Source organism: Cryptomeria japonica, chromosome 7 (genome assembly GCF_030272615.1).
Source record: "Cryptomeria japonica chromosome 7, Sugi_1.0, whole genome shotgun sequence".
NCBI lineage: Eukaryota > Viridiplantae > Streptophyta > Pinopsida > Cupressales > Cupressaceae > Cryptomeria > Cryptomeria japonica.
In genome coordinates this window covers 112,663,110-112,684,880 of record NC_081411.1, presented here as the reverse complement: position 1 = coordinate 112,684,880, position 21,771 = coordinate 112,663,110, and the positions used below count along the sequence as shown (strand labels likewise).

At 36.4% G+C, this 21,771-nt stretch overlaps 1 protein-coding gene across 2 annotated transcripts in view; it reads right to left on the bottom strand.

The window, feature by feature from the left end:
• Window positions 1-6,427: 6,427 nt before the first annotated feature.
• LOC131061218 (uncharacterized) overlaps window positions 6,428-21,771 on the bottom strand; it is a 42,882-nt gene continuing 27,538 nt past the window's right edge. For both annotated transcript variants that reach the window (XM_057994754.2, XM_057994753.2), the window contains exon 4: window positions 6,428-6,929. In XM_057994754.2, the coding sequence (XP_057850737.1) occupies window positions 6,922-6,929 (8 nt within the window). In that variant the 3' untranslated portion in view covers window positions 6,428-6,921. The remainder of the gene's footprint in view (window positions 6,930-21,771) is intronic.

Sequence of the window (21,771 nt, the reverse complement as noted above, 5' to 3'; positions counted from 1 at the left end):
ATAGATGTGACATAGCTACAAGACTTAAAACAATCAACATAACTATGTTTTGAAGAACTCACAAAACACAATCGAAGAACACCTACACACTAGAAAAGAAGAAAATAACAATCTTATAAATTTCCTTCATGTGAAATGCAATCTTTGAGTGAGAATACTCTTTGTGAAAAAACAGATTTCATCCTCTAATCACCAAATTCTTAAATGGGTTTTTATCCACAAGCCTTTTTCAATGAGAGTTTGCCCACTGAAGAAGCCTTCTACAAATCTACAAGTGTAGAGAAGAAATGCTTAAATGGGTTTTTATCCACAAGCCTTTTTCGATGGGATTTTGTCCGTTGAAGAGGGCTTCTACAAATCTACGTGTAGAGAAGAATAGATAATCAATATGCCTACAAATGACCAAAATAACCATATTTATAACTATTCAACAAGAGTTGTACACCCAAAATGCTTGTTGAGTTGCCCCAAAGACCCTTACATTTGTAATGGTCACTTTTTCTTGAACTTCTTGCTACATAACCTAAAGGACACAAATTCTAAAATCCCAATTGACCCTCATGAAAAATTAATTTAATATTTAATTTTCTTTGTGGTATTGGAAATGTATGGACAACTATAAACAGTAAATAAATCATCCTTCCTATGCTTACCCTATGAATCCACGAAAGAAGAAATGGGTTAATATTGATAAAAATCCAATTTTAAACAAAAGGGGAAATGGCATGTGTCAATAGGGTCTAACTAAGAACTAGTTAGATAATGTGCCTTGTTCACACTACAAGGGAGGAAATTGGATAGGGAAAACTCTTTTCCACACCAACACCCCACTTAAGTGCAACTTAGGAAAAATGATGAACAAATGCAAATGATGCAAGGATAGGTCTTGACTACAAGGGCATGATAGGTACCTATGTAAAAATGCAATTTCTCACAAACAAAGGAAAGGAGAAAACCCTCTAGAACAAAATCCTCTCCAAAAGAGAGAAAATAAAAAATTATTTCAAAGAAGTATCTAAAGAACAAAACCACGTGATCAAAATTTCCCCCATAAAAGAGAAGAATAGAGGCAATGAAGCCCCCCTCATTATAGGATCTATATCAATGGTAGATGCTCAAAATTGGATGTACAAGATGGTTCACAGTCATTAAACAATGTTCCTTTAGGAAGAAACAACACCAAAGGTGTACATGGATGATTTCTTCTCATTCCTAAAATAAATATGTATGAAGAAAACTCAAGATGTATGAAGTATTCAAAAACTACTCAAACGTCCACATGTCAATGTTGAAACTTGTCCCTTTCAAATCATATGCCATGCCACAATGATGATGTGGACAATATAGAATCTAGTGGAGATGAATGAAGAACAAGATCCAGACTCAAGTATCTCAAAATATGATGAATGATCATGTGGTAAAACAAAGATGCATCCTCCAAATGTTGCTCAAAAGTATTCATACTCATATCAAAATATGATGAATGATCATGTGGAGAATGAACAAGAGGTTTTCAATGTTCACTCACATTAATGAAGAAGAATCATCTCCATCAAAGAGAAGCTCAATGCAATCGATGGCGTCTCCCATATCTGAAATATGGGACTCTATAAACAAACTTGCAATGTCTATCACTTATTCGTCCCCAAGTAGGCATATTTGGAAGACAATGTATATCTTGATACACTAAATCACAAGTAGCCATGAATGTAGTAAAGCGAGTATCATCAATGGAGGAGGTTGAATGTAAGTCTCAAGGATTGGACATGTGAGAATACCTAGACTCATAGTCCACACTAGAAGTACTATCAACACCCAAATGACCAAAGTCATCATAAAGAGAAAAAAACTTTAAAAGTGTGCAATCAAGATGCATGATCAACCACCTTAGGAGTAATAATCTCTTTACTCTGCAAGTCTGTAATGATAACTAAATCAAGAGCAAATTTCACAGTATTCCTTGCTCCACAATAGGTAATCTAATTAAAGGAAAGAAGATCGTTTGACAAATGAGGTACACATAAAAAATCATTGAAAGTGTCATCCCTAATTTTAATTGATCACCTCCCAATTTTATTTATCTAGATACAAATTAACCCCTCTTGTAGATTCTAAGGAAACTTCTTCCAACATACGAATGAACCCCTCTTATTGCTCTATCAATAAACTTGATGGCACCAACTCTTTTATCAATTCCCTTAGCCCCATCACCCACATTAATCTTTCATCATCTATATTCATCAATCAAAACCAACAAAATCACACATCATTTGACTTATTTCAAAATGATGAGACTATAATAAATTCATGGAATTCCAATATGATATTTCTCCAAGGAATCACAAAGCATTGACATGCAATCAAAATTGTTTTAAAGGGCCACAAGGATCGTATAACAATAAAAAGGGAAGGAAAATGACAATGTATCCCAAAGCAAGGAAAAGCAATAAAGCAAATTGAAGCATCCAAATCCACACCTCCAAACCCCAATCCCATCTTCAAATCCGCATCCCCCACTCAAAATTCAATTCCAAAATCCTTCATTTGATTTCTCATATCCCAATGCTAACCAAGAAATTCAAAAGACCATCTAGATCCCTAAAGCCTAGAATCTAAAATATAAAAGTATAAATCTATCTAAGTCCCTAAATCCCTAAATCTGATATCCAGAAATACAATATCTATTAGAATTCCTAAATCTTAAAATATGAAATCCAAAAGTCCAAAATCCATTTGGATCCCTAAATCATTAAATCTATTTGGATCCTTAAATACCAAAATACGAAATCAAAAGGGACAAAATCCATCTAGGCCCCTAATTTCTAAAATTTAAAATCCAAAAGTCCAAAATCAAGCTAGATCTCTAAATCCCAAAAATTTTAAATCTAGAAGTCTAAAATCCAAAATCTCATTGTCAAAAATCCATCATCCAATCCAAATATGTGCCATGGTATGTGAAACTTCATCCTGATTTTCCTTGGTACAATGGCTTTTACTCATACCTTCATAACCCCATCCTTCCATCCAACCCTTTTTTTCTCAACTAACTACATGGTCGATGTTTAGCAATTCTCAAAGCGGTGTATTATTGATCTACCATAGAAAATGATGGTCCAAAGATAGAAGACCTAATGAAAATTATTTTCAAAATTCTTTATACAGCACAAATCAAAAACTGAAGAGAAAAAATGTCCAATGATGAAAACTATTCATATGGCACCTTGGGTACGTACCATGATGAATACTTATTCACAAGAATCGTGTGTAAATCAGCTATCAATGTGTTCCTAACACTTGGGAGCTAGTTGCTTCATCTACCTACATTATCCATCCTTTAAAGTTCTTATCCAACCATCCATACCATCCCATCATGCGCGTCCATCATATTGACATCTCATTTAATTGTACCCATCCATCATTTTTGCTTTTTTATTTTGATAAAGACAAGAGCATGATTGTGAAATATGCTTTGGACACTTCTTAACATATCTCATCTATTACAATAAAAAGTCCTTCAACAAACATCACAGTACATTATCATGAACAACATATCTAGAGTAAGAGAATGTTACTCCTATGTGACGTAGTCCTTGGAGATCACATCTTGAATTCCTAAATCCTGCATCCATACCATCCCAAATCCCTTTGTCATTCCATCCAATCTGCCCTTTATTCTTACCTTTAGACTTGTTTTCCCTTGTCATTAGTTATACCACTGAAATAGTAATCCCATGAAAAAAAAGCACAAGACTATGAAGAAAGCAATGCATGCAAATTAAATCAACATGACTAACCTAAAATCCAAATCTCCTAGCCATCCAAACATGGCAGAAAAGCATAAACAATCCAAACAGATCTCACCAAACAACCCTTTGCTCCTCATTTTGCTACAAGACTAGTTCAATTCTAAACCAATACTCACATCGTTATCACAAAATATTATTCTCAATCCTTGCATTGGTCTTGGGACATATCATTCATACATTGACAACGTTGTTATCATCTTTTATCTTTGGCTTTTAGCTTGACTAAGGACAAAAACTTGTTTATTCTGCAAATTTTCTCTATTTGCTTGCTTGTGCATATTGTTTTGATTTGCATTTGTTGGTCCTTGGGGCATCTTACAAAAAATATCTTCTCTTCCATATCATTATGTCATTTGTCAAATGTCTTCTTATGACTTTGTTTGGCTTTGAATCAATCATGCAACACGCAAAAAGTTCATCATGGTTTTCCATATCGCGGTGCATCAAATCACATGATATAGAAAATATTAGGTTGTTCAAAATCAAGATTCATGCCATGTACCTTGTTGATCATTCTTCTCCAAACTTCTCCCATCCCTTAACCACAAATATTTTCTTCCTCAACATCCAACCCTTAAACTAATTCTAAACCTATCCAAATCTATCATTTCCATTTATTCCTAAACATCTAGCCTTTTTCCATCCATTTCAAAAACATGTCCATGTTCTTCTACCTCACTTGTCCTCTCGAGGGTGCATCCCTTAAAAATTATCCAGTTAATCCTAAAATCAAAATGTCAATGCTCGAGGAATGTTCTTTCTTATTGAGTGGCTATACCTACTTTCTTAGAAACACTATTATTTCACATTCAAAGGGGGACAAAATTATCCTTATTTCATGCCATCACCTAACATTATATCACAACCCTTTCCAATTCCCATTTCCTAGTGCCCTTCTAATTCCCCATTTTTCATTTTCCAACATTAAAAAATTAAATAATCTAAAACAATCATATAAATCTGTTTCCATTATCCATTTATCCTCTAAATAATTAAAACCCAGATATTCCATTGTAACCTTGCCTCCCCTTATTCTCATCTATTTTTATTCTATGCACAACTATTTATATAAAACAAATAATAAAAAGAGTTATTTATCCTCATCTACTAACGAGCCTTCATAACTCCTAACTATTCTTAGTCAATAAGAATTCTCTAGTACTATCCTTCGATCTCAATTGCCCATTCAAGATTGAATCCTCACACTTCATTTCTCACCCAAAATCCTATAAATCAACCCCTTCATCCTTCATTTTCGAATATGCAAATAATTGATATGTGGTTACATGCTACTAATTCAATGGGTAACCTGCGTTTCAACATCGCAAACCATGTGCAAAACAACAATTGAGATTTAGTACTTTTTAGTTTCAATTTGCATTGTCTTTCATCTCAAAATTCACTCCATCTCAAATGTGAACTTTTATTTGGGCTTTTGGGTTTCATCTTTTGCATTTTAGTTTTTGCAACTTAGGTAGGGGGTCCATAATCGCCAAGCAAGAGACAAATCTGGGTTATGGAAAACCCCTTTGTGGAAGCTTGTCTTCCACTACTTTATGTCATCTCAAAAGGAGGCCTTGACAAAACTTCTTGGAGCTTTGACCCACGAATGGATAAGGTGAATCACCAACTGAAGTCACAATTCTAGGCTATATCTAAGAATTTTTTAGGCCCCGTGTCAACTCAAACCTTCACAGCCAACATAAAGTCAAGATTAAAAACAAATTGAAGAGTACACAACACAAGACACATGATGCTTGAATAAAGATTAAAGATGACCCACCTCCCACGATCAAAAATAGATAGCAATGTCACAGATGAAGACTGTGCCTTTATTTCTGGAATGCCATGAATTGGTCTTGTTTATTACAAATTTACCTATGTTATCAGCATTTAGATGTAAGAAGATTATAAAATGTGAAAAGACCTTGAATGAAAAGGAAGAAAACTTATAAAATAGAATTAAAAAGGTATTAATGACTCACATGAAGTTCTCAAGCTGAAGTTAGAAAAACAGTGTTGCAGACACTAGATCTATCAAAGAGAATTCTGTAATATCACACACCCATTAATCTAGAGTACAACTGGATTACACAATTCGTACATTACTCATCATTAACAAATCTAATAACTAAGCTTCTGTGGCTGGATATCTACTATAAGTATCGGTGCAAAATCAAAGTAAAATTCTGGTCTTTTTATATTCAACCATATGTTCATTCTGTTACCGTACTATCTCACATTGAACTGATAAAAAGATACGTAGTATTTCAATAAAAACAAATCAGACTTTGAAGATCATGTCAATAACATGACTGCTCCCTATGAAAAAAAATGTGAAGTTCTCACGAGGGGTAGATTTTAAATGATTTATTTAAATGCTTGAATATCAACGTTGAAACTCTATTCCTCAATCTATAATGCTAATTGCACTTAAGTAAAGGTCATATCAAACATTCGTATCTTCTACATGAACAATGAGTAGGATAAAAATGAAACCAACCTTGGCTATGTTGAGGATTTTCTATGCTGAGATATCATGATTTTCTTTTTACCCTTTTCCACTCACACAAGAGAGCATTTGCTTTGCCATTTCCATTTCATATCGCTTTAAACAAAGCTTGGCACAATGCATAATAGAGCGGAAGATTAAAGGAATAGCATACTCACTCCCACAATCTAATAAACACAAATAAGCACTAAGTTTATGAGAAATGTTGAGCAAGATGCTCTATAGGCCATCTGCCAAATTTGAATCTTGAGCTGCTTCTAAATATTTTCCTCAATGGGCTACGGAAATTAACAAGAATTAGCACCACTCCTATCATGGTGAATTGAGTACCGGACCAATATTGCAGCATGAGAAGCCAGAAGGTTACAAAAATGCCGACTGTTTAATGAAGTGGAGTTATGGCATTTGGACATAACAGGTTAGTATCCTAGGCTTTCTTGCCAAGAATTCCTTCTAAATGTTTTCTTTTTCCCATTATCAAAAAAAAATCAAACCATAAGTTGCAGCTGAAGCCAGTCAAGCACCTGGAACTTTTAGCAACCTATTGCTCTCTCCATGAATGCTCCATTTAGAAGAAAGGCATACGATCCTGAAGCACATTCTTCAGACACCTGCATCAAAATTTGCTTCATTAAGAACATTGTTCCAATAGTTATCATATGTTTTGCAAAGGTTTTCTCGATCCTTAAATATTATTCACTTTCAAATTCCATAAAATGTTACAAGTGGGTCATATATAAGAATCTCTCACTCCAGACATGCTATAAAAAAATTTTAAAGTGCAATACTTAGTCAAATAGTGTTTACATCTTTCAGACTATATCCAAGGGATTGACGTATTGCCCAGGTTCAAATCGAGGACGCATGACAAAGTTGTGGTGTAAAGGTTTATGAGGTACACTCAAGCATGAACCATATTTACAAAGCTTAAGAATGTGGTTCAAACAAGGCATCACATAATCACACCAGAGATGTAACATGGGTGAAAAACATCCTTCAAACTATGCAATGTTAAATTAGAATTTGTAATGTTGCATGCCTAAAAAATCCAGTAAGCTTCTGAAATGATTTTAAAATGTTCACAAATAATAATTTGCATTGACTAAAAACAAAACTGACAACATTACATCGTCTGCCTTATAGCATCCAGAATTGCAGTGGCTAGGAGTAAAAAGCCCCAACCCCAAGGCTCATGGTGACAGATGGTGCTACAATGACACGACTGAGATCCACCACCATCTAAAAGGGTAGTTTCCAGAGCCTAGTCAGTGACCAATCCAGAATTGATTAAGTGGTTCCAATCAGGAAGGTTCTAAAGTACGGTACAAAATTGGTTGAGCTTTAGACTAGCCATAGGTTGCCACAGGAAGTAATTGTTTGAGCAATTACCGTTGCTTGCTACAGGTAAACTACAGGTTGCTACAGGGAGTTATTATTGGAGCAACTACCACTTTCCTACAGGTAAGCTATACGCTGCTACTGGGTGTCATTTTTTAAAGCAATTTCCATTGCTTTCAGCAGTACAATGAATGTCGGAATAAAAACGCCATGAGTTCATGATTAGATAAAAGTTCTAAGAGAATATTGGCTGTGGTCTGGAACATTGCCACGAGATTTGTAGGGGCAAAGAATCTTTCCATCACTTCTTGTAGGAAGTTTTGATAGTAGCATTGTGCTGGAAACCATTTAGGGCAGAACAATAAATATGTGAGAACAAATTTTTCCTTGGACTTGGGAAGAGATGGTGTTTGTTGACTTTGTGCCTAGGTGGGCAGTGATATGGCATTTTTACCCATGTGAACAGTGATAGGGCAGCAAATGCATATGATGTGGGTGATTGTTCATAAGCAACTACTATCATTAGTTTCCCTGTATATGGATGCATTGTAGGCAATTTTTCAGCTGAAGGTTGTTCGATCTGGTACACAATGATTGGGATTCCATAGGAATGGTTAGACAGTGGAGCAATTATGAGTCTGACTATCACCATTCTAGAGAAGCCAATTCATTTCCCATTGTTGCAAATGCAAGGGTGTATAAAGAGGATCAAATACTCTATTTGGGGATTCAGTTGGAATAAAAAAAACTCTTAATGCTGCAATCAAAGACAAACAGCAAGCTGCAGAGTTTTGGAGAGTACAAGGAGCTTTACAAGAACAAGGTACTTATATTTGTTGTAGTACAAACCCAAAATGACCATTAATATGGAATTATCTCCATGTAATAGCACCATGTAGTGAATGAGATGATACAGGCATACTCTTGCTGAAGTTCCTTTTGCCCTTATGGGTTTTCTTCCAAGGGAAACTACAGTGCAATTTGTTTGATTCTTGTGTGTTTGCTTGGTTTATTGCTTGTTTTTCAGTTGTCTTATTGATACTAAATGCATGATAAATACTATTAGATAGATTGTTAAGAGTGTACAGGAATGCTGACGTTGAATTCCATAGTTGGTGAATCACTAAGGTTATCAACCCAGTGGCTTATGGATCAATTACTTAGGTTATCAACCTAGTGGCCTTTTTATAGACACTTGTATTTAATCATTCTCCTTTTTATTTATTTTAAGGAATGTGGCAATTCCTGTACCTCTTGGCTTTTTACATGGAGGAGAGGTGAAATTCTGTTTGTGCTTTCTTCTTTTATTGGCAGGACTATTTCACAGACATAGTTCTCAATGACACATACCAAGAATATGTTCCCTAACCTCCCACGTTTACAATAAATAATTGTATAAAGCAAAAGCATTGTTTTAAAATTGTAACAGAACATTCAAATATTCAAGCCACAAAAGGAGGTCCACCCACTAATTGTTGCTTCAGTTCTCAAAAGACTTATAGCATAAAAACTAAGTTCCAAGGTTTACCCCCCTAGACCCCTGGTACTGGTCCGGTCCTGTCCTGGTTCGGGGTTCTGGTCCGGTCCGCCTGTGGTCTGGATAGGGTCCGTGATTCACAGGCCTGGGCCGGACCAGGTCAAACCCAAGAGGACCCAGGTCGAACCCGGGGGTCTGACGGCCCAAAAATGGTGTTTTTTTTTGCAAAATTTAATTTTTTTTGAAATCCACCACAAAAAATTAAAATATAACCCTAAAAGTGAGTTTTAAAACATTAACTTGGCTCATTTCACACAAGCAACATGACTACAAGCAAGGAGAAACGAAGATGTGGGATATAGAGCCAAAGCATATTGATTTGGATGCTTTCACTTCTCAGCTTGTTGCATTTGATGACTCAGATAGCGAGAAAACTTATAGTGCAAGTGGCATTGGTTCATCTAATGTCAATGTCAATGATGAGGAGGAGGAGAATGAGGATGATGAATTAGAGAATCCATTTGATGATCAAACTTTAAATTGTTGAAAGTTGAAACAATGATACTTGAATATTTTATCATTTTGATATTAAACTTGATGTATATGATGCTGTTATGGTATGATCATGATGCTATGATTACAAGTTTATGTTGGTCTTGTTGTTTATATGTTTATGTTGGTTTTGTTGTTTATATGATACTATGTGACATGCTAAATCTTTAATTCATGCTTATAGGCTGCATATATATATATATATATATATATGTGTGTGTGTGTGTGTGTGTGTGTGTTTTTGTACTATAACGAACCCAAACCCCTTTTCAAAATTTTGCTGTACCGGTGTACCGGTTGTTTGAACCTGAACCAGCAACTTAGCATAAAAACATAAGAACGTAAAAGAGAACATAACTCAAATGGCTCGCCTTTTACACAATACTAGAATTATCCTATTTAACACACGGTATACAATAAGGATTTTATCTTCTACAAATTAATGATAAATCTCATATGGTCTGATCGCAAACTAACTTTCATTTTCTTGAGGAGACATTTTCTACCAATTATTTCTGACCTGATTCTTTTTAGCTATAGCCAAACCTTACTGTTAACCACCACAACTATGAACAAAAGACCCAATCTACCAAGCTACTAAATGACCATTAATTTAACAAGCACCTTAATCAAATGACACAAGCCAGTGACAACTATTTGTATAACATGGCTGAATATGACCATTACGCTAAATGAGCTAACAGATCCTATTTATATAGTATGCAAGACAGATGGAAATTGGAAACAGTTTGGCAATGACCAAAGCTATATACAAGTAATATCAGAAACTAATTGGGAAGATAGACTTACAAATAACAAAACTAAAAGTGATGATTTGAAACATGGCAGAGGCAAAGCAGGCAATAGAATAAATATACAAAACTAAACCTGTACATGTTTTAGGTGTAAAGGGGTTGCTAGTAAGACAATCGCCCATTAGAAGAAACTGGTAACCATTTCTAGTGACTTCTCAAGATGAGGCAAAACATGATTATTCTTCTTCAAGCTTCTCCAAGAATTTAACTGATATTTCACATTTATTTACGAAATTTGAGAAAGATATAGAAATTTTATATAAATTGTACAGTCAGTCAGTCAAATACAAAACAGTAAATGTATACCAGAGGCAAACAAGACAACTAATCTTTATAATCCCAAGAGAAACAAATTAATGCAGAAGAGGAAACAAGCATGACCATTAAAAACAGAAAATGCGTTAGGAATTAAAAAGAACTAACATTCAATAGATACCCTTCTGCAAGGAAATCAAAGCATGCGAACTACAGAATACAGCCTGACTACAAAAACAACCACAAATTTCTTTAACATGTTAAAAGGTTTAAGAAGCCAGCATCTTCCCTCAAACTATTAAGAGGAATTACAGTAATATTGGTTAAAGGTAAATAGAGAAGCTGCAGACTGCCATCATGATGACAATAATGCTGGTTTGAAGGAATTACAATAACAATTTATTTGCATATTAATTCTGCACTAGTAACTCAAAACAGTCAAGCGATTGTCGCCAATATCAATAAATCAATAAGCACCCTGTTGATGTATTTTTTATGTACCTCAAACACAGAATAAAATACCATGGTATCTTATCCTCTCTTGAACAAAATCTTGCCAAATGCTAAACTATGTGATCAATTGGAAGACTCCAAGGTTCCAAAATGTCAGGTCTTGACATGTGGATAAGCTCAATGGTTTGATGTGATAATGCTGGAATCACAAGGGGACTTACGTTGTACATTAATGCTAGAATGTTTGAATAGTTACTGGAACATGAAAAATTAACTTTACTTGAAAAAAAGAGCAAAAGAATAAAGGGTTTAGGAAGACTAATCTACTCCTAGAATGTAGGATGTCGTGGATGACTTGGTGAGACTCTACTAGACTTTGGTTTGACATCAATGAACAACTCCACAAAGCTAGTGCAATCTTCTAAGGTAAATATATGATGTTCAAATTACCACTAACAAAGACACCATTAAGACAATGCATATCAATGTGTGAATAGCAATTGAAGTTAAGCTTGAATAAGGATTCCAATTGACCATGCAAGGCAAGTTTACAACCAGCAAACTGCTAGTGGTATGGATATGTCAATTTCACCATTAAGCACCCATTAAATCTTCCATTCATCTAATCAACATTAAAGAAAATGAGAAATGGAAACCATGTAACTTGATGAAACAACACATACCATATCTTCAATGAAGAGTATATTTATTTACAAGCCTCAGCAACAATTTCTTCTTCTCCTACTCTACTCTACTCCTAACTTCTAATCTCCTAATTTCTAGCTCTTCAACTATTAACTCCTTACAAATGAGAGAGTTGAGCCCTTTTATAGAGGTCTCATTACAATGAATGGCTAAGACTGATTCACAATCAAAAGCCAAGATTGAAAGATAGAAACACTAATTAGGGTTTGTTACAACCACCATTACATTGGCCAATAAGAGATGAGGATAGGTAAGATAAATAATATTTGATGTAGTCCCACATGTCACTTGTTCCATCCTTGAATGAATGTTGACTTGGAACCCTTTGATTGGACGAATGGTGACTGGGAAGCCACCTCAGCTTGCATTGTAAAGCTAATCAATTTGCATTGAATATTCTTCACAATGTTTGGAATTCCTCGTGATACTTTACATTTTATCCTTGTGTCAGGGAATTCCCTTTGAACTATTTGTTCTTTGATTTTGAGATCCCTTGATGTAGTTCCTACTTCATAATGTGGAATCCCCTATGCTCATGTCTTGGATTTGTCTTTCCCTCACTTGTTCATTATCATGGTGAATTTTTCTTCATGCTTGAGCTAGTCCTCATCTTTGATTTTTGAAATCCTTGTCTTGAAATCCTCTTCCCATCCTTGAAATGTTGATCTTCCTCATTTACATTTGTGATATTGTCCTTGTAATATGCTTGTAGAGTCCTCATGGAGCTGATTCTTCCTCATTTATAGCTTTGAAGTGTTGAGCCCTTGGTATCCTTGCAAGCTGCATCCTCTTTCACCTCAACCCTTAATCATTGTGCTTCCCTTCCTTGTAGATGACCTGCAAAACAAACAAATATTGAATCAAACACCTATGGGATAACCCTTGTTTCAACCTTGGTGGGCAATCGATCCTTATAGGGACTAATTCAGTCCTTCGTGATCATTTTCTCAAGATGGAAATTCGAAGGTCATAGGGACTCCTTGCTCTAAACAAATTTCACTTCATTTTGATGCCCTACCCTTGGAGTGGAGATTCGATCTCCATAGGGACTCCCCATTCCTCATGACTTATGCTCTTTCTTTTTAATTCTGCCCTCAAGTGGAAATCTGATTCCCATGGGGACTCATTGTCCTTGAAAATTTTGTGTTGATTTGATCACCATTTGATGGAGTGGAAATTCGAACCCCATCAGGACACTTCAATGTTCCTTACTTTGTCCTCATTCCTGATGGGTAAGTTGATTGTTATTCCTAAGTGGAAAATCGAACCTCATAGGGACTTTTTGCTCTCAACTCTTGTCCCAGCTTATGATAGGTAATTAGAACAATTAATTTTCCAGAATTAACTTAGGTTCTGATTTTAAGCTGAGTTACCGGGTTCGGCCCCCTAGACCCCTGGTACTAGTCTGGTTTGGTCCCAGTTCGGGGTTCTGGTCAGATTCGCCTATGGTCTAGACAAGGTTCGTGATTCACAGGGCTAGTTTGGACCAGGTTGAACCCAAGAGGACCCAGGTTGAACCCAGGGGTCTGACAGCCCAAAAATGGTTTTTCTTTTGCAAATTTTTTTTTTTTTGAATTCCACCACATAAAAAATTAAAATATAACCCTAAAAGTGAGTTTTAAAACATTAACTTGGCTCATTTCACACAAGCAACATGACTACAAGCAAGGGGAAATGAAGATGTAGGATATAGAGCCAGAACATACTGATTTGGATGCTTTCACTTCTTAGCTTGTTGCATTTGATGACTCAGATAGCGAGCAAACTTAAAGTGCAAGTGCAAGTGTAAGTGGCATTGACATTGGCATTGATTCATCTAATGTCAATGTCAATGTCAATGATGAGGAGGAGAATGAGGATGATGAATTAGAGAATCCATTTGATGATCAAACTTTAAATTGTTGAAAGTTGAAACAATGGTACTTGAATATTTTATCACTTTGATATTAAACTTGATGTATATGATGCTGTTATGGTGTGATCATGATGCTATTATTACAAGTTTATGTTGGTTTTGTTGTTTATATGATGCTATGAGACATGCTAATCTTAATTCATGCTTATAGGCTGCATGCACATATATATATATATATATATATATATATATATATATATATATATATATATATATATATATGTTATTGTACTAACAAACCCAAACCCCTTTTCAAAATTTTGCCATACAAGCGTATCGGTTCTTCAAACCCGAACCGGTGCCCGAACCTGAACCGGCAAGCTAGATTTTAAATGATTTTCAGACTTATGAGCTTTCTAAAATCAGAAATTCAAAGTTATGAAACATAATTCTGAAAGATACAAACAATTTTATCAAAATCTGGAAATTTCTCCTTAAATAAACCTGATTTTCAGACCTAGTAAAGGTCTAATTTCAATGTGTAAGTCTGAAAATGCCCTTCAAAACTCAGAAAATGAACGATATTTCAACCCAATTCACTATCTCGAGTCTGATTTCTGAGTGCAAAGGTCTGAAAATATCTCTGAAAATCGTATTTTCTCAGCTGGAAATCATCCCCTTCATGGCGCAATTCATGTAGTTGATGCGATTTGTATTCACTTGGCTGAAAATGATGTGTTTCAGTCTGAAGTGGTGGCTAGTAATGGTGGTCTCAGCCAGAATGGCACCTTTGACAATGCTGCAAGTACTTCCAATGGTGGCACAATTCATGCCTTAAGCAAACATCACACTCCTCCCAGCTATGGCGATCCTCAATCTTACTTCTTCCAGCTCACTTGAGTTCAATCAGTCACTTTTCACCTTTAACTTTCACCACAAAATGAATGTGGGATAAATGAAATATCAAATCAGCCACATAGGAAAATCGATGCATATGAACACTTCATTTTGACTTGATTTTACCTCACTTGTCCAGCAAATGCAATGGTGGAAATCGATCCCCATTGGGACTGATTTGTCTCCAAAAATTCTCAAATAATGTTAATTTCCAGCCCCTTAGTGGAAAATTGATGGCTATTTGGACATTTTAAATTCATCATTAATTCAGTTTCCTTTACATATTTTCTCCTGAGTGGAAATTCGCCTTACATCGGGACTGATTGTCCTTGAAAAATCTTCACAAAACTAAGTCCAATACCTCTTGGTAGAAAATAGATAGTCATCTGGACACTAAATTCATTCAAATCTTGCAAACCAACCCCAAGTGGAAAATTGACCTTCATCAAGACTCATTAATTTAGTTGTTTTTGCATTACTTAAACCGATTTTCCCCTCAAGTGGAAAATTAAACCTCATCGGGACACTTAAATTTGACCTTACCTTGATCATTTTACCTTGAAGTGGAAAAACGTGGGTCATTGGGACTCGGTTTCCTTATGCATTTTCACTCTTGTAAGCCTGGTGGAAAAACAACCTCCATCGAGACTTACATTGTCCTTTGTTTTGTCCTAAGTGGAAATTCTCTAGTCACGGGGACTTTCCACAATATCACTTGCAAACTTAGTCCTATAGTGGAAACTCGACCTCCATTAGGGCTTTTCTTGTCTTTAAGAATCAAATTGGTACCTTCATGCTCAAAACGGAGTGAAAAAATGACCTCCATCAGGACTCTATGAAATTTCATCTTTATTGCTCAGTGGAAAAATGGCTCCCATCGAGACTTTGTATTTTATGCCTTAACTGCTTGGTGGAAAACCATTTTCCATTGGGACTAAATTAATTTTCACACATTTAAAGCCCAAACTTACCCAATTTCATCCATTTATGCAATGGAAATTCTGTTTCCATTGGGACTTTTAACATTTTCCCAAGATTTGGAGGGTGGAAAATCTAAGTCCATCAGGACTTTGTGCATTTTTTACTTATTTCACCTCCTAGGAGTGGAAAAACGACTCCTTTAGGGACTTTTAAGATTTTCGCACAAAATTTGCAACATTTTCATCATTTTTCGTTCGAATTTTAAGACAAAATGAAACTCAGCGCTTAGAAAAATAAACAAACAAGCTAAGGCAACTTGACACTTAGGATCATTTCCTTGCAATTTTAAGGCCTTTTTGCATTTTGACAATGACACCCTCTCATAAGCAAAGGCAAATACTAGGAAATTACTGCTAAACTAAGGCAACCTAAGAAAAACAACTATGCTAAAAAGCGAAAAAGTGGGGGTCCCCATTTGCAATGGGGTGATGTGTGAAAACATCACAACACACCCTCAAGCAGAAAAGTACAAGCTCTCTTCCAACCACAATAAGGTGTTCAAAAGTAAGCAATTTCAAGAAAGAGACTATTAGGACTATATATAATTGCATGAAATCCTTACCCAAAACAAAAAAAACTCAAAGCTACTGACAAATAACCTGGTTGCTGAAATAATTAACATAGATTCAGTATGCAACGGACAAATCTCAGCTATTATAATCATTAAGTGTAAATAAAAAAAATACAATGAAGTTGCATTTACAGAAAATACGATGAGATGGGAATGAAAACTCACTTTCCAAAAAAAACGATTCTCCTAAGGAATAAGGTGACACCTCACTGTCCAAAGAGACACATAACTACACCTAAGTAAGTTTAACATAACATGTAATAAAAGCATAACTACACCAACATCTCCAATGTGCAGCTTAGGTTGGTCCATGAAAAACAATGTTCCATCAAATGCCCATGTAAAGAAGAATAATGGCCCCTTCCCAAAAAAAAACGAGAGAAAAGCAAGGAATGACCTGACTGAGCACTTCTTTACACCAAACCTGATCTATATCAATGCTTAGTTGGCTGCAAATACATGGGCCATTCCAAACAATGCCATGCTTTGTTGAGTTGCCATTCAACACATGTCCTGCATTGCCTAAAAAGTACTTGCAATAATGGAGAAGTCATGGCATAGCAACTCTTCCGATATGCATATTTCCCTTACATTTTCTCATTGTGAGGTGTAGTACGCTTATTCATGGCTGCCATAAGGGTATGGTCAACTATGTTGGACTAATCACCAATGTCCCCCCTTTGGATTCGAGACATGGACTAACCGCCTCCTATAGATCCGATTATCTCTGGCATCGTATCGTGCAATAACAAGTCGATCTTTTTGCACAACAACAAACGTGTTCCAACAATTGGTATCAAAGCTAGGTCACGGATTCACTTCCCCTCGGGTGACACTGAGGGGGGGATTGTTGGACTAATCACCAGTGTCCCCCTTCAGATTCGGGACATGGACTAACGGCCTCCAATGGATCCAATTATCTCTGGCATTTGTATCGTGCAATAAGAAGTCGATCTTTTGGCACAATAGCAAACATGTTCCAACAAGGTAATAAGGCTTGGTTTTTGCTCCATTTCTTTTTGCCTTTTGGTGTTCTATAAAGGCCTCAAAGATCACCCTACTAGATTTTGTGGTGCTTGAAGTAGACAAAGGGCTGCCATAACATATCACTTCATATCACAATTGTCCATTCCTTGCCAACAATTCCTACATCCAAAGTCATCACCATTGTAGTCTTGTCCACTTTCAATCATGGCAAGCATCTCTTCTAGAGGAATGGAGGTGTGCTTTTGAGAGTCAAAAAAGCAAATGTGGCTCTTGCATAAAGTAAGAATACCAATGACATCAGAAATGTCAATGCATGTGGGTCAAATAGGTGTACCATCAACTGAAGAAGTAGAACATTAGGGCTCAAGTTTGACACCAAAAAGGGGGTGGCAACAAGCTTACAAACAGCCATGTGAAAACTAGCCAAGAGATCAAGAGAAAACTTAAGTTGTGCAATACTTATCCCAAATCAAATTATAGGATCTCAATCCGAAAGAGCACAAGAGACCCAAGTTAGTTATATCAGACCTATCGTGTATTAAAATAACATTGTAATATTGATACAATGGTCATCTTAGTCATATAGTTAGTATTTGGAAACTTTGTTTATGTCTTTCCTCTTTGGTTAGTTCTAGGAAGTTTCCTTTCTGTCTATTGTGTTTCTATTCTCGATCGTTTATGGAAAGATCATCTTGTAATTTTCTATATAAGGAGTATTCCTCTCCTTAATTAATTACAACATTGAATTATCATTTCATGGTATAATTTTTGGGAATGATGTTCCTAATTCTGTCTCTAGCTCTCTTCTTGCCTTGTTCATCATCCTTAGAAGTGAAAAGCTTGCTGTAAAACTGCATGAATGCATTCTGAATGTTTGTCTGATCAGTAATGTTCCTGTCTCCTTCCCAAATACATTCAATTCTTTCCTTTGCCTCCTTGCTTTTCAGAACATGGAAGAAGAATTTGGAAGCCTTATCCCCATACTCTAACCATTTCATTTTGGCCCTTGTCTTGAGGCCTTGAATCCTGACATTTTAAATATTTCTCAAGGCATCTTTGGCCTAGCTGAGGGCCTCTTTGGCTTCATGGTTAGAAGGATTATTCTGTAGGCATCCCTTAGCTTTTATAGGCTTTTCATGCAACTCTGTTTCCACTTTCCTACAATCCTTAGCCTTATTTCTCCCCACTATCTGAAAAAAGACGACTCCTACTTTTTACATTCTGATTCCACCTGTCCCTGGGATCAAGCAAATCCTTATTCCCCCTTTTGAACTACCTAATGATAAAGACAGCATGGGCCACATCTTCATCCATCAATAATCTAGTATTCAGAGCGAATCCCCCCTTTTTTTAGGGGGAATCAAAGATAAATTGGAAAGTGAAATCACAGTATGTATGGGGTGAAGATCAGACAGTGTGTAGGGGATAACCTTCACACTGCCTCCATTGCTATTCTTCCTAAATTGTACTGCCTCCTTGTCGGCATAAAATCTATCTAGTTTGTTGTATATTCTCCTACCTCCCTGCTGGTAATTGCACCAAGTAAACCAGATATCCTTGACTTCATTCTTTCTCCCAGCCATCGGATCAAATAGTCTTAACTTGTTAACCATTTTGCTCCAATAGAATTTTGCCTCTCCCTTCCATTCAAACTTCTTGCCACCTGCCTTATTGAGGGTGGGCGGGGGGGAGGGGGGCATTCAATCATATTGAAATCACCCCCAATCACCCAAGGGACATCCTCCAATTGCACCATCCAATTCCAAAGTCCTATCCTTTCCTTGAAGTCATTAGATGCATATATTGAACAAATCTCCATCTCCTTGTCCTTGTGTTTCAAAATCACCCACACTAGCCTATTCCAAGGTGAGCATCCACAGCTAGAGACACACTTACTCCACTTGTAACTAATCAAAATAGAAGCACCTCCCTTTCCTCTAAAATGCTTAGTAGTAAAGTGACTAGCATCCCTCCAAATGCATCTCAAGTTAATATCTGTTAGAATAATCAATAATGTATTGTTTCTTTAATGGTCATTTTAGTCATCTTTAGGTAGTTTCTATTCTGGCTTCAGTTTACAATTGTTTCTTTTAGAAACATCGTCTTGTACTTTTCTATATAAAGAGACTTTGTCTCCATTGTTTAATAACAACATCGAATATTTTAATAATAAGGTATCAAAGCGGGTTTGGGTCTGACTCCCTCATGGGAGGCCAAGGATTTTGGGAGGGCACCTTTGAAGTCTGTAATTCGTGAGTTTTTTCACGTGAGATTTCTTCCTGAATTCTGTGCGCTTGGTTAAATGAGAGTTTGCATTTTCAAGGGCATTTTTGGGCAGTTTGTTTCTCTGCAGTTTTGTTTTCCTCCATGCCTCCACAGTGCAAGTTTTTTTTTTTTCTCTGGGTTTTCTGCAAATTTTCTGCAGACTTCGCATCCTTTTCTGTGTTTTCCGATGAGATTTTTGTGTCTTAAAAATTGCAGATTTCGTGGTTTTATTAGCCCGCGTTTTTGTCCGTGGGTTTTTCTGGTGCAACTCTGTGCTTTTCGTGGTTCGGCAGCAGCTACAAGTTTAGCAATGTGATTTTCAGTGTATCGTGATTTTCGCGGGTTTCTATACACGAAGTTTTGGTCTGTGTGCAGTTTGCTAGGGTCTCCTGCCCACGCGAAAGGATTTTTCGCGATTTTCATTTGCAGGTTTAAGCAACTAAAGGGTTTCGGCGATTTTTTTTTTTCGCCCAGCGACTGTGTTTCTGCTGGCGACTAGGGTTCTTTGTTTTTTCGTAGTTTTGTGTTCGCCCCTTCTACCTTCTTCGACGGGTTTGACGCTTCGTGCCCGCGTCTGCTTATCTTCTGTTTTTGGCGCCTGTGTTTTGCGACCGTGCATCCTGCTGTCAAAGGTTTTCTGGCCATGTTTTTTATCTACAGGATTTTGAGTTTTTGGGTCGCGTTTTCCTGCGTTGGGTGGTGATTTGTTTCACGACCCTATGTTTTCTGTGTCGGGCTTCTGCAAATCTGCGGATAGATTTTAGCTCGTGCGACAAGGTTTTTCTGCCACGGTGCTAGAAGGGTTTTTTTAATTTTTTACCATAAAAAAATTATTTGGTGGGTTTATAAATTTTTCGGTTTTTAGTGATTTTTGGCCCTTCAAAAAAATTACTTCGTGGGTTTTAATAATTTTGTCCACAAAAATTATTCCAATGGTTTTCATAAATTTTTTACCTTAAAAAATTTTGGTAGGGTTATAATAATTTTTATCCTTCACAAAATTTTGTTGGGTTTTACCGTTTTACCATTTTACTTCAAAAATGAAGTTTTGTATTCTGATCCGTGCCTCGGATTTCTGTTATTTTTTAATGTGGGTTTTGATCGATTTTTCTCCTCAAAAATTGTGTTTGATCATCTCTGATTCACAATGTTCACATGGGATTTTGGGTTTTCCCTAATTTTATCCTTAAAAATTATGGGTTTACAGGTGTTCCTGTCTTAGGGTTTTTACCATTTTTTCTGAAGAAACGACGCTTTGTAATCTTCAGTTTTTGGGTTTGGCGATTTTTTCCTCAAAAATCGTGGTTTCTTGCAATCTATTTTGGGGCGTCGTGCTCATCTGCAAAAGTTTGTTGAGGGTTTGCCGATTTTTCCTCATAATCATGGTTTCAGTTTCATCTTCATCTCGGTGTCTCTGGCTACAAGGAGTGTTACCTTTGTTACCCAGCATCAAGTTGGATGATTTCTGATGATTTTTGGTGATATCCAGAAGTTCTGCAAATTCTAATAACAACATCGAATATTTTAATAATAATATCTAAAAAGAACTGAACTGCCTTTATCTCTTGCAAAGGAGTATGTCCACATTCTTATACAATTTTAAAAATCTCTTGACAACATACTTCCCATATGGGGACTCAAGTCCCCTAATATTCCATGAGATGCAATTTAATTCCATGACAGACTATGCAGCAGTATCCATGGGTGCCCTAAATGTTTTGTAGCATTTGGGCAGCGTGCTTTTGGACACCCTTCTCTCTGCCATGCTATCTATAGAACCACTAGGTCTACCTCTCTTCCTCTCAAACTCAAACATTTTCTCTGCCCCTAAGGGGATGGAATTGTCTTCTTTCTAACCTTATTTTTCTTCTTAGAGCCAATCCTCTCTTTGGCTTTTTTTTCACTGAACTCCTTCATGGCTACCTCAATTAAATCTGCCCTAGAACCCCCTTTGAATGGGACAATGGCCAAACTTACCCCCTTACAATCCTCTAAGGTACAAACTTCAATCCCATCCATCTTATGTTCATCTCCATCCTCCTCATGATCTCCATCTACAGGGACAAGCTCACAACCCTAGCTAACAAGGTCACTTCCTTCAATAGCCTCCTAGGTGTGGCTAGGAGAGGGGGGGAGATTATTCTGCAGTTCAACTTTTTCAAAGGTCTTAATAACCTCACTAGATTTCTCCTTTGGCTCACAACTTTGAGTATTGGTTTCCTAATCCAAATCATCAGGCTGTTTACAATGCTTCCCCTTTCTACTAGACACATCTAGTTGGAATTGAGGTCAGAAGTCTCAC